The 14,923-nt window shown below is 37.2% G+C and overlaps 1 protein-coding gene across 2 annotated transcripts in view; it reads left to right on the forward strand.

Annotated features, from left to right (window-relative positions):
• The window catches only part of LOC126199174 (lysosomal alpha-mannosidase-like), a 152,897-nt gene that overhangs the window by 73,453 nt on the left and 64,521 nt on the right, over positions 1 to 14,923 (forward strand). The window contains exons 6-7 of one of the 2 annotated variants that reach the window (XM_049935946.1): positions 6,307 to 6,443; positions 13,327 to 13,460. In XM_049935946.1, coding sequence (XP_049791903.1) covers positions 6,307 to 6,443; positions 13,327 to 13,460 — 271 coding nt within the window. The remainder of the gene's footprint in view (positions 1 to 6,306; positions 6,444 to 13,326; positions 13,461 to 14,923) is intronic. The other variant, XM_049935954.1, reaches the window with a different exon arrangement.

A 14,923-nucleotide genomic window follows, 5' to 3' on the forward strand; every position in this document is an offset into this window, starting at 1 on the left:
TTCAGAAGACACCAAGAATATGCATCAGTTGTAATGTACTACAATATCAGTACGACTTGACTGTACAGTGCTGAGTGGCCTGGGTCATTCGGGTATTGTTTAGTATTGTTGGGCGCCTTCGGCCACGTGTGCACACAAACGAGGTTTAGTTCCGCATTCTGCCATCGGCAATTGTAAAATAAACAGGTAATACGTAGTTTGTAAATCCGATGAATGTGCTCTAAGTTATAATAAAAATCACATTATAATCTTAAATTTTTAAAACTAATATGAATAAACAAACAAACTCACCAATCAGCAAAGTTGGCATATGGCTTTGACGGCAGGAAACTCGTTGATAATATATTCACAGTTCAGACGGTTATCAGTTAGGATGTCAGCTTCGATGTGAAGAATGGACTAGGCATTCAATCTCTCCTCAGGCAATGTAGAATGTAGGTAAGATTTCAGTCTTTTAACCCTTTCATGCCGGCACTGTGGTTGTTGTGTTGTGCGCTGTGGATGTGTGCCACTCCCACCCACTTTACGGCACACTTTTCACGCTCCCTGTGGTGCTACTCTGTCCTGCTTTCACACTGGTAGTGTTATTGCAATTATTGGACTTTTTATACTATGTATTTATTTGCGAAAATGTTTATACAACTCACACATGTTTTTGATGTTGTGTATCATGTCTGTGCACAAATCAAAGTCTGGGGATGTCAATGGAACACCTGGAGTAGCACTTGTACCTGATATAGAAGCAGCTTCAAAAGGTGTTCCGTGTTCATTGTCAGACTCGGACAATGAGTCACTTTCATCTTCAAAGTCACCACCCAGTATGAGAGAAAGAGTTTCCTCCACAGTCTATTGCTTATCTGCCGTATCACTTCTAGTAGAAACTAATTGAGGTTAACAACACGTCACTTCAGTGACTCTGTTGTTAACTAAAGACATTGAACAAAGCCACAAGATAGTGCATAGGTCAGACTTCCACACAAGTCGAGCTTTGTGAAGTGGAGAAATAAGACGAGGCAGAACTGCTACAGCAGTCCACCGGCTGGGCGGCACATTCACTCCCAACTTCTGCAGAAGTTCACTGTAGCAAAAGGGTTAAGAGCTGAAAATGAGCATTCTGCTAAACAATTTGTAAGTGCTATAAATAGAAATATTCTAAGAGCAATGTCAACACTCAGAAACATGACTGTAACCTCTCTTTTCGTAAAAATTTACTCATTTTTACTGGTGTATCACTAATCTCAGAAGATTTCAAAAGTTCTGTGAAATTTACACATTCACTAGGGAAGGAAGGCTCTAAATCTGTGTCATATGACGCTTGAAGTATTGCTGCATGTTCAGCAATATCATCAGGTGAACTGTTCTTAAGGTTACTGAAAACGGTGAAGCAGTCCAACAGTGTTCTGTAGCTTTCCTTCCTCCTCATTAATTCGGCATACAAGTTGTTGAATACTGGGAGGAATGTTTCGACTCTAAATTTTTCCCTTCCAGTCAGAAGAACTTCTTCAGAGTACACTTCTTTATCATCATGAAGTTTTCGTTTTCATGATCTTTTATAGGTGCATTCATAATCTACATCAGTCACAATCTCCATGGATTTATTTTAATGATAGTCGAACATGCCACGAATAGATGCAATAAATCATACAAGTGATTCATATAATTCATGCACTATTTTAGTATCGATACCTACACTTTGCAATTTCAGATTTACACTATTAAACCTCTGTAGTATATCCTTCCAAACTGTCATCATGAATATTGTTTCTAGTCTGCTGAGCTCGTTCAATAAGGCTGAAGCCTCATTTCGCACAAGTGGTTTTTCAAATGTATTCTTAGCAATATGTGTGAGGGCATTGATAATGCCCTCCCAGCTTCCATATAGACTTACACATGCTTCCTCTCTTGCTGACAATGTTTTTGATAAACTTTTTACCGTTTTGCTTCCTGGTTTCATGAAAGAAAGAAGTTTATCCCAGCACTATGCAGAAGCAGAGAAAAAATTATTAAGGTTTTGCACTACATTGAAAAGTGAACATGCCTCCCGACAACAGCTTGCAGCACTAGTGCTGACTAAATTCAAAGAATGTGCTGCACAGGCACATAAAATGCATGCCTGCAAACCAGTGTAGGTTCCTAACATATTGCTTGCATTGTCATATGACTGGCCTCTACTGTCAGTAATATCAATGGAATTTGTAGATAGAACTTTAGTATGGCCTCAGCTAAGCTTTTGGACTTCTGTCCCAGGTTTCGTAAAAAAGAAGGAAACATTCAAGAGGTTCACCATTCTCATTCTCATACATTAATATGAAAGATAATTGATTAATATATGAAATGTCTGCAGTAGAATCTACTATTATATAGAAATATTTGGCAGTTTTATTTCCCTTTTGATAATTCTTTTTATTCGTTCAGAAAGAAGCTCTATTATTTCATTACAGATTGCTGAACAAAGATAACTTGTATGTCCCTGCCCTGGATTTCTATATTGCTCAATGTGCTCTGTGAGAAAAGGATCAAACTCGGCTATAATTTCAAGAGACATTATAAATTGACCATTATGGAATGAATAGAATCTTTCAATGTGTCCACTTAGGGGAAGTCCACGACTTGTTAGCTTCTTCACTACTGCAAACACTCTTTTCAACACACTGCGCCAGTACATTTTTTCTGTCTCAGCATATGACTCGAAATGGTTATCTATTGTTCCAAGTGACTTTTTTCTTCTTGAGAGTGATAACTCAGAATTTTTGTATTCAAGTGAATTCTCATGATGAGATAAAATATTAGAAAATTTTTTTCAATCTGCAATACCAGTAGTAGCAATTGTGGCCTTACTTCCGAACTATTTACATGGTGCACAAAAAACAGCACCGGTGCTACAGGAGTATACTAGAAAATCACACAGAGTTGATTCGCCATTTAAAAGTTTATGGTAAAATACATTTTTATTCAAATATCTGGTTTTATCACCTATTGATCTTCTTGAATTAGAAAAATCATCATTACAATTTTGATTAATGCCACATTGTAAGACAATGTTGATTGTTGATTCATTGACACACCATTCTGCAGGATCATCACTAATGAGGGTATTTCTTTTTGTAATGTGTGACTCGACACTTAGTTTTTTGTAAAACTCGAAATTGGGAACAGTTTGCTTTTCTTCATTTTTAACTTTTTACTTCTTTTACAACAGCTGCAGTGCCAGAAATATCATCCATACTACTTGATCTCGAAGTCGAACCTGCAACATTTTTTTGCAAAAAATTTATCTACTCTGCCAAGCCTTTTTAGAACATTGGTTTCTCGTTCTCAGCTTTCCTTCGATAATTTCCAAAATGCCGACCCACTTAATTTTGCATGTTTGCTTTTTTCACTGTTATTCATATTAAAGCACTTACAAAATTGTCAGCCAACAGTCAAAACAAAAGAAAAAAATGTAAAAGGAAAGAAAGGAAGAAAGAAAGATTGTAAGACTGTATCCAGTTCCAATCGTACTACACTGCATATGAGCACAAAGCCTTTTACTTTAAACACAGCACACGAGCACGAAGATTATTCCTATAGACATGGAGTGGTGCAATGACCAACTTGGATTACTCGACCTAACTGTGCTATGAAAGAACAACAACGCAGAATAATTTAATTTCATTGTCGCCTGTTTTTCTGCTCTCAGTGAACAGAAGCAGCACACCTGCCAGCTGGAACTCATCTTGTAAAGAAAATGGGACAGTCTCTTTTTTTGGCTTCTGTTTCCTGCGCTGCCAGAATTTTAGCTGGGACACAAATATGTTCTAAATATTCTTGACACTGTCTTTCTAATTAAAAAAGCAAGTCATTTTTGCAATTTCTTGCAGTGAGGTGTGCTGAATCAACTATTATCCCACTTATTCTTATAACATTTTTGTGGTTTCTGTGGGCAGAGAAGACAGACCACAAAGTTTAACTAGTCTTGTTGGCATTTTATGTGGTGTGTTGTCATTTGTGTGAACACTGCTGTTTCGTCTACACACAAATGCAGCTTTTGTTCCAACATAAAATAAAAATAACATTTCCTCAAAGAAAAACAGCGTAGTTAAGAACTTTAATATAAAATTTGCACTACAACATACTATACGATTGCACTGAGTGGGCACTTTGATATCGTGCAGGCTGCAGCACAATAAATGAGACGAATGAAAGTTTGTTTTTTCTTCTTTTTTTGCCAAAAGAGGTAACTAAGTAAATAAATAAATAAATTTTTAAACTGTTGTGAAGTGTATTTCACACATTATTAGATATTCTGCTTATGTTCTTTTTGTTTAAACATGTGTATAAAAATGTAAAACATTCCCAGTATCAACATGTTTTGTTAAACAGGTGTCATTTATGGTTCAAATGGCTCTGAGCACTATGGGACTTAACTTCTGATGAGGTCATCAGTCCCCTAGAACTTAGAACTACTTAAACCTAACTAACCTAAAGACACCACACACATCCATGCCTGAGGCAGAATTCGAACCTGTGACCGTAGCGGTTGTGCAGTTCCAGATTGTAGTACCTAGAACCACTCAGCCACCCCGACTGGCGGATGTCACTAAATCAAAGCTCAGAAACCGAAAACCACAGAACTTTCACATTAATTACATTAATAGAGGGTTGACTTGATACGTCCCCGTAATTTCTACAAGAAATTTAAATAGTCAGGTTTTACATACTGAGACCCACATGTGTTACAGTATTTAAGAAATTGCTGATTAGCTTATCACAGCTTTTTGGGGGGTTCTGGTATTTTCGTGGGCAAAATATGGTAGGTTTAAGTAGAAACTGACAACATTCTCAAAATAATAACGTTTAAAACATTGTATTGTGGATTGCCATCCTGACAGCTTACTTCAAATAATTTTGAACAACTATGAAGATGATACCAGCCACAAATCCAATGTTAAATTTCCATTCAGTCACCAAGTAAACTGTGTATATTTCTGAGCTTGTATTGTCAAATTTCGTTCTTAAGTCTTATTTAAACTAGCAAGTTGTTTATCAATATTAAAAATTTTCGTCACTTGTAAGTGCAGTTATTTTAAAACGTAAAAGGTTAAAATGAGTGTACACCCATGCCTAGTGGGCCTATATGTAAGTCTGCCACTAGTCAGGACTGTCATGCAGATATGAATCTGATGGATTCAGAAAGACCATACTCAACATGATAAGGATTGCAATGGACTCAAGTGACTAGAAGCTGGGAGAGCAATCATATTATTCTCACAACCGTGCAGGATTGTGCAGCCACATCAGGTATTAGTCATGTAATGGGCTCATTTGCCTTAAGGAAAGTATCCTCTCAGACAGTGTGAGAGTGACTGAGCGCCATGGATTGTCAACACAGCAACCATTGTTGTGGCTTTCTTTGACATGGCAGTAGAGAGAGGTTTGTCAAGTGGCATGCCCACAACAACACAGGGTATTGGAGTGGCATCACTTGTCTGAAAATACCCAATTTCATTGGAATTTGGAAGTAAACTGATAGAATGAAAGAATGGAAGATTTTGAAAGTTCATTAAGAATATACACAGATAAAACAAAGCTTACTGGAGTCTTGTGATACAGCATTCTGAGTGAGCTTTTTTCTCTGCATTCTGCTGTAACATTTTGAAATTCTGTTTATCATTCCAGTTCAAAGTAATGTCTCAGTGTTCGTAAGATATCTAATCTAATTTTGCTTAGTTCTATGAACCAGAAGCCATTCTATCTGTGTATTTCACTTATGTGTTAACATGAATGAAACACAGTTGTGGACATAGTAGTGAAGCTATTTCTTTTGCACAATGTGTCACAGTATGATACAAATGAACTTCATCCTGGACAGAATCAAATGCAATTCTGATTCCAAAATGACTGTGATTTACTATGTTTGTGAATGCTAGGTTGGTGTTTGCTTTAATTTTTATAACAGATTAACAGAGTTCGTAGACAAATTCTGTACTCAATAATTCAGCAAACTGCACAATCTTCAGCAAGACACAGCAAAACGTTTGCCCCCCCTCAGTTAAGACAGTTATTTTACATCCAGGCAAACATAGTGGACTTAATAATAATTACAAAATTTTTAGATTATGATAAATATTCTAGGTTTTTTTGTTACTGTAGAATATCACAGTTGTTTCTAGAAAGTATGTAATAGTTCTTTGTCACAAATGTAGGAGATAAATTAATGCTGGAAAAGAATTTCTCACATAATTGATTATTTTAGTACAATATTTTCTTTCTTCAGATCACTAATACAGCAATACGACAATAATGTCATCCTATTCTTTTCAACAGGAAAGGCAAGCGAGCTGTTTACCAGTGTTTTGTTCAACACTTATAGTCCGCCTCCAGGATTCTGCTTTGATGTTTTGTGTGCTGATGAACCAATCATAGATGACAAGGACAGTCCTGACTACAATGTTGATGAAAGGGTAAAGTGATTACTTGTTGCCATTTATCTCCATTCGTGAATGGTGAACCACGTGCATCCATTTCCATATCTTATTCTACTCCATATGTTTTCCTATTGAATACTCCCACTCCCCTTCCCGCCATCTTCTTCAAGTTGTACTTACGTTCTCATGAGTTAGGTTTTCTATCTTTATTTTATGATTTGTTGATTTTTTTTCACTCTCTCCATTAGTTCATAAAATTCCATTTTTGCATCCTCCACTGCTGTTTAAAAACTAGTCAGTGATTTAACTATGAATTCTTTTGTTATGCTTTGCTTTCTGCTGTTCCCCAACAAATTTTGTTGAAAGGTAATGCAGAATATTAAAAAATTTGCTACTTCTTATGCTTTTCATTGTTCTGGTTTGAGTTACAATTAAGTGTAGGAGGATGTACTGTTGCTACAGAATGCTTATATGCTACTCTGATCTAGAAGTTTTACAAGTCAGTTGTGAAAGAGCTATGTAAAACTCGTGTTAATAGCATGAGAAGTAACAATTCCAAACAACCTTATATTCATGCAGCTTGCATACAACTTGTGTTCTTTGCCAGATATCAGTATTGTCATGTAAATATGACCTGAATGAAAATAATAAATACTTGAAAATATAATGTCATTTGATGGATAATAAATCCACTCACAAAGTGGTGGCAGAAGAACACTCACATAAAGGTACTGAAATTTGCTAGCTTACAGATTCAGTGGCTGCTTCTGGTGGAAGGGTTGAAGGGAAAGGAAGGAGGGGGAGCGGGGGTGGGGGGGAGGGTGAAGGAAATGGACTGGTGAGGTTTAAGAAATGGGGAGAGTTTGGAAAAGTCGCCCAGAATCCTGGGTAAGGGGAGACTTATATGCAAGGTGGGAAGGAAAGATTGATTGTTGGGGACTGAGGTGAATGAGATTGGAAGACCTGAGAGCTTAAAGGTTGAAGATATAGTAATTTGCAAGACAGAAATCATTAACAAAACATTGTCCACAAGTTAATAAGAGTTGCATGTGATAGAATTGGGGGGAGGGGGGAATAGACAGATCAGAAAATGACATACAGAAAACTAAATGGAAATGAAAAAGGAATAGCTATTAAGATGTAATGCTGAGACTGAAGAAATGGGGTAAAGGTGTTGGTCCATATGGCAAAGATCTCGTCATTGTATCCAGACCAAATCAGGGGTTGGAGACGAATGAATCCCAGGAAAGCTCCCCTCCAACCAGTTCATAAAATAAAATAAATTTCTACAATACTTATGGCTTTTGGTAAATTATTGCATCAAGAAGTTCATGCCAGCCGTCGTCACATGATCCATAATGGATCAACGAAGATTCCATCAAAAGGTTGGTGTATGAAGTAGCCATCCTGGTTCCCATGGTCGTGCCCGTAATTGTTTGTACATCCACCCCTCAGAGGTAAATTAACAGGTCAGCCTCACCATGAATCCATATGTAGGTAAAGACATGGAAAATGAAATGATCACATTGTATTGATGGCTGTGAGTCCCCACCTAGGGAAGTTTGGCTGCCAAGTTGCAAGTCTATTCAGTTGATGCCCCAATGGGCAACTTGTGTGTCGATGATGATGACGACGACGACACGCCACCCAGTCCCCAAGCAGAGGAAATCTCCGATCTGGCCAGGAATTGAACCCAGGCCCACTGTATGGGACTGAGACATGCTGACCACACAGCTATGGGGGCAGATGGTAAAGGCACTAATTTAGCATAACAGAAACTGCAGCTTCCTTGGAAGTAACGCATTCTCTCTTAATTTTTTTGTTCATTTGTAGTACGTGTATAATCACAAATAGAATATAACAAATGAATTTAATTGTTAGTTAAGCTATGCAGATTAATTTTTGGCTGATGTAGCCCTGGATCTACAATATTTCTGAACCGGGGCAAAAACTTGATAGTGTTGCCCTCCCAACCCCCTCCAGCCTTTGAGATAGGATGTCAAAAAAAAAAAAAAAAAAAAAAAAAAAAAAAAAAAAAAAAAAAAAAAGTTGTAGATTTTTCAAAAATATGTTCATTTTATAGTGCAGATCTTCCTGGAGAGTGTTATATATGTGTTTGAGGAATGGTAAGTTGTGGTATTCAGTCTTAAGTGTGCCACAGTGCAGTGCCACCCCTTTTCACACAGCATTCTTATATAGCACGTCACTGTAATTCACTCTGTGGAATTTCAACATTTATATTTTGTAATGGAAGCCATCAAACCTGCATACAGGACAGTGGAAAGTAGTGTCTTGTGGCTCCTCTTGTGCTCCCAGTTTGTCAGTTTGACATCCTACACCCCTTTAAAAACTCCCAATTAATACTGGGTTGGATTGTTTGTGACTGGGAGGAAAAGAACTCTTCAAAAATTTTCACTCTTGTTGCCTTTTAGCTAAATACTTTCTCTCTTGTGTGACATATTATTAAATATAGGGAACATAAAACCAGGGAGACAAAATTCAAGCAAGACATACACATTTTTTCAGTCTTTAGCTCTCAGCATTTTTTTCTCTCTCATCTTGCTACAGCTTTACATGGTGTGCTTTCCTTTCTGCGAAAGAATCTATCACCTTATCAAAGTTTGTCAAATGTTTTGTTACATGAAAAATAAACATTTTGCTGTCCAATGCTGAAAAAGCTGTTAATGCAAATACCGTATTTACTCGAATCTAAGCCGCACTTTTTTTTCCAGTTATTGTAATCAAAAAAACTGCCTGCGGCTTAGAATCGAGTGCAAAGTAAGTGGAAGTTCTGAAAAATGTTGGTGGGTGCTGCCACAACTGACTTCTGCCGTCGAACATATGTAGTGCTACACAGGCATGCTTTGCAGGCACAAAGATAAATACTGGTGCCAAAACGTCTGCGTCAGTAAATAAATTTAAAAAAAAGGTGGAAGATGAGCTTTTTTTCTGTGCCCCGAGTTTTGACCACTGCATTTTCATACATTATCCAATGAAGTAAATACAAATTCCGTATTGTTCATCTTTGAATGTAGCAGCATTTCAATGTACTAAGAAAATCCAACTGGCAAAACTGTTTGGGATGTTTGTCAATATGGCCAACTCTACGTTCTGAATTTTTTCCTACCTGTGAGAAGAGATGGTTGGTAATAGGAAGTTTTATGAATTCTGAATCACATGCAGTATTCTCTTCACCATAAGAATAATACGAATATAAACATTTTGCCATGTATTCTTTTGTGTGTGCTGCTATCTCATTTGAATCCTGTCTGCCTAATAAACTATTAAACTAGAGTGAGACAACAGCAAACACAGAAGAATATACATATCATGTCATGTTTATATTCGTATTACTCTTATGCCTAATAGTAATACAGTCAGAAATGAAGCACGGCAATTGACTAGATTTTTAAATCTAGGATGACTCTAATTTCTGTGCAGAATGTAATGTACTAAAGAGACATCTGCGATTTTCAAATGGAGAAAAATTTTCGCTAGACTCTCGCTCAGAACATTTTCTATCATACGCAGTCTTTTCTTTTTTTTTTTTTTTAAATTGTAAGCGGCGGTAGTGTGCACAAAAGCAAGCCATGCCGTGAGCGGCGACAGGTCGTAAATGCTCATTATCAGAATGTGACAAACAATGCATGACACAGTACAGTAATGCATTTTCAGCTTAGAGTGACGTAAACACCTATAACAAAGAGAACGGCACTTATCAGACCAAAGAAAAATAAGCTATCAATTCAAACCAGACGAAGCACGTGAAACAGGAAGGGTACCCGTATAAATACGGGCGGAGCGCCTGACGCATAGCAATGGCTACTTGGTAAAGCTTAACTGCTAAGCTTACGACTCGAACCAAACTACTATAGCTGTATAGTCATTCATTCGACCTAAATTGTGTCTCATATTACAATGGACCAACTTTGTTTCGATTTGGAGGTGTGGCCAAAAACTTTTCTCTCCCCTTGAATTTCGAATCTCAAATTTCAGGTGCAGCTTAGATACGGGAAAATTTTTTTCCCATGATTTTGAGTCTCATTTTTCAGGTGCGGCTTAGATTCGAGTGCAGTTTAGATTCGAGTAAATATGGTAGTACCCAAGACAAATGTGGTTTCTCGATTTGATTATGTGTATTTTGTCACTGTCTGCTAGATAAAATGAAATAGGCCTTTCTAATATTGCAGCAATGTAACACATGCCAATTGAGCTAGGCTGTTTTGGCTTAAATGGTTATTTTTATGTACTTCATTTACATGAATAATAAGACAGAATATAATTCATGAAGTACCAGTATTGGATGCCTATTAGGTCTGCTACAAGCAAAAAGTTTTATGTTAGGAAATAGTTTCACATTTCATTCATACGCTCCAGTTTCGTAAGCATGAGATCGAAAAGTAGCAGTACAAAATTTTTATATAAATTTGAAATTGTCATATTCTTCCATATAATTTGTGATGTCCCTGTTTCTTCTTCTTCTTCTTCTTCTTCCTCGTTCTAACAAACAATCTTGTCATCACTAATTCTGTAACTATTTCTGCCAGTGTCAAAACTTCTCCTCCAGTTGACTTCACAAACTCTGCCAGAATCACCAGTTTAGTTGTTGTTGTGGTCTTCAGTCCTGAGACTGGTTTGATGCAGCTCTCCATGCTACTCTATCCTGTGCAAGCTTCTTCATCTCCCAGTACCTACTGCAACCTACATCCTTCTGAATCTGCTTTGTGTATTCATCTCTTGGTCTCCCTCTACGATTTTTACCCTCCACACTGCCCTCCAGTACTAAATTGGTGATCCCTTGATGCCTCAGAACATGTCCTACCAACCGATCCCTTCTTCTAGTCAAGTTGTGCCACAAACTCCTCTTCTCCCCAATCCTAGTTAGTTATCCAGCATTTATTCTCTTGTTGGACATTATTATGTCTTCATACTATGCATTTTCTGCACTATTTTTGAGAATAGACCTTGAAGGGGCTGCTAACCAGTGACTGTATAACTGGTAGTGTAGCAATCTAGCAAAAAATTTTGTGTCAAAATTTCATTTTCTTCGGTACACCAAGAAGATTGTATGTAATCTTTCTTACCTGTTATTCTTATTAGTCCTTTTTTTTTCTTACTGTAATCTGAACCTATGGATTTTGCTAATAATTTTAACAACCCTGATGATTTGCACACCCAATCAACCACATAAACAAACAGCGATTGGCATTCACCCGTTAGGATTTATTTGGTTCAGCTCGTGTGGCTCCATCCTGTTTTATCTCTGGGAAAGTTTTTTATTTCTAGACGTGACGGGAATCCCCTGGCAGAGACATAACAAACACTATGCATGCATTCAAAAATCAACTTATGGTTCATTCAGAAATGAACTTAGAATGTGTTCAAAAATATTAAAAAACCAATTGGGATGTGTTTCGAAATCATATGAATAATCAATAGACCAATGTGCACTGGATGCTAGGCGCTTTATGAAACAAGGTTTTTTTTTTTTTTCAAGAATGTGAATTTGGTGCCCCCTGAAATTGCTGCCTGGGGCAGATACCCCAATTTGCCCCACCTCTCCCCACCTGGATCCGAGCTTGCTCTGATGTATACCTTGTCTCATTTGCATCCCTGGAAGGGCAGCAGCTGGAACACTGCTCAAAGGGGTCATTGTAGTTGGAGGAAAAGGAGATAGGAATGGTAGAAAAATAGAATAAAAAGTACTAAAAATGAAAATAAAGTGAGTAATCTCGTCTTTGTACATTTTTTCTCAAGTATACGAGAGAGAACAGAAGAGAGAGAGAATGAAAGACAGGGAAGGAAAATTTGTTTTCATGAAGAACTCAGAATTGTCTCAGAAGATAAAATCATCTTAATACAGATACTATACTGAAAGGAAATAAATAAGTGAAACAAAATAGTCATTTAATGAGTGGGAAGGAAATTTAATGTGTAGTTTCATTTACACTGTCTAAAAATAATGCTGGTCATATTCTGAAAGTACAGTAGTCTGTGTTTTCAGAATTGTTGTCAACCTGTGAAATTTTACCAACAAATGTAGAAGATATTATTAGTTGTACTTAATTCTTTGTTGCACACATTTTTGACATATATTCTGAAAAGATACAATGATTTGTTATTGAGCATACAATTCACATGCTTCTTACATTTGGTGAATTAAATTTATTCTACGCCTTCAGTTTCTTGTATTTGATCATATTTTTGCCACATATTTAGTTATTGTTCACCTAGTTCAACCTTTACAAGATGTAGCACCTTATTCTTATTCTAACAAATGCAATTTCAATAACAGTTTCCATGCCTCTCCATCTCCTGTCACCCCCTGCCAGTTGAAGCCTTTATTTTCCACTGTTTCTTTATCCTAATAGTGATTTGCCTTGTGATTTTAATCTTTCTCTGAGATCACATCCTAGTACTGACTTTGTCCATCTTCCATCCTTTCGTTGTGTGATATGTCTTCCCACTCCAATTTTAGAGCCTTCACCATTTCCACAATGTCCTTTATTCTTGGTCGTTATTCTTATGTCTTCAATTTTTTGCCAGTCTTACTTAATGAGACCCTATGAGTGAGTGACCTTTGCATAGCTCTCAAAGCTGTTCATATTGGTGTACATGTCTTATTTTTCTTCTTTCTTCCATCAATATGTTCCCAGGGGTGGGAGGGACACACTTAAAAAGTTCGTATTTTCAGAAATCATTTAGTTTGCCGTTTTATATGACTGAATCTCAGAAGGGTTCACCTTCTTTTCTATGCACTGCTGCTAAATTTTGCAGATTTGTTGTCAGTTATGTCTCTTCTAATGATAAAAACATAATATATTTTTAGTATATAGTGTTTTAGTGCATATGATATGCCATACATAAAGTAAACATTTTACATATGTTCTGTAATTATAAACCATCTTCTTGTGAGCAGGTATCAGCTTTTATTAAGTATGCAGAGCTGCAATCTCAGTACTACAGTTCTAACAATATAGTGTTGACTATGGGAGGAGATTTCACATACCAAGATGCTCATATGTGGTATAAAAATATGGACAAAATGATAAGGTAATTTTAATTTTTAACAGTGCCCAGCATTATTCATTTACTGCTTGGAACAAAACACAAGTCTTCAAATTGTACTGAATTGAATTTTACAATTAACACTTGCTAATGTGAACCTCTAGAAATCAAATGTCTTGGTTAATTGAAATAGTTGTCCAGTCCCTTGATAAACCCCCAATCAATAAAATAAAAGAAAGTTGCAGCAGCCAGAGACTGTTTCTGAAAGCTCATTTTCTGACAGTCTTTTTGTTGTGCCTGTCTGCGATCGAGCTATCCGCTATATGGTGAGTACCAACTATTCTTTTCATAATATTGTTACATTCCATCTTGGATTTTCCATTGTTGGAAATATGTTTTTTGTACAGTACAAATCAAAATGATTGACATTGCAGACCACCTGCAAACACCATATTTTCAATCGGCAGCTATATAAGACTCAGGAATTCAAATTTTTTCAGTAATTGCTTCATCAGGCAACTTGCTGTGACATTCCTTTGTTTACTCAACAGTACATACATGTACAGTCTTAGACATAAAAATTGACCACCGGCCAGCCGCCACAGAGACTGAGTCCAGGTCGTTCACTTAAGATGGCCAATAAAACCGACCATCCCTGACAATACTAAGTCTGGCAATCTGCACAATTTGACAACACTGTAAGATGTGGAAGTGTCAGCAGGAAGTGTTGTCTACTTCCTATATGTTGTTGTATTGTGTGAGCCTGTGGTCTAGCAGCCATAGGCGTGCATTGTAAACATATAGTCACGTGTTCCGGTCCGACTGTATCACCTCTTTCTTTTAAAACCATATTTCGGCCCTTGTCTAAAGTTATGAGTCTGACTGAACATTGAAGATAATTCACTTCACATTCAACCCACCAGTAATAACAAATGCTTCCGGAAGCAATTCCACAGGACATCTCATGGATGCATCGCGATCAGAACAGATTATGCTCAAGCATTTCCTCGCACTGCAGCAGCTACCAGCCACCGGCCAGTCGCCACCTGCTGCCGCCGCCTGAAATTGGGCACTGCCCAGGTGAACATGGCGCGATGATATCAGTGTATGTATTAACTGTCATTTTCGAATTGAAGTTCTGGTTATCATCTGGCAGTTTAGCATTGGATTTTGCACACTTGAAAATCATGAACTATAGTTAGGCATTGCAAAATTGGGTCGCAGGCGGAAAATGGTGTAACACCTGCAACACAATATTTATTTTTGGTACAATAGAGGGGTGAATGCAGTTGAGGCAGCTTAAAGATTTTAACTGTGTGGAGCATGTGCTTTTGGGAAAAATGTCCCAGAAAAAGATATTCCTGTTTCAACAAAGATCATTCTGGCATGAATAATTTTCCACATTGAGGAAGTCTCAACTACTGATATAAGTTGTGGATTACCATTTAACCATCATCCTACATTTGCATTCAAGAGGCAAGGCTCAGAAGTCTGGAGTAGGAGTACTT

This window comes from Schistocerca nitens, chromosome 1 (assembly GCF_023898315.1).
Source record: "Schistocerca nitens isolate TAMUIC-IGC-003100 chromosome 1, iqSchNite1.1, whole genome shotgun sequence".
In the NCBI taxonomy this organism is placed as follows: Eukaryota; Metazoa; Arthropoda; class Insecta; order Orthoptera; family Acrididae; genus Schistocerca; species Schistocerca nitens.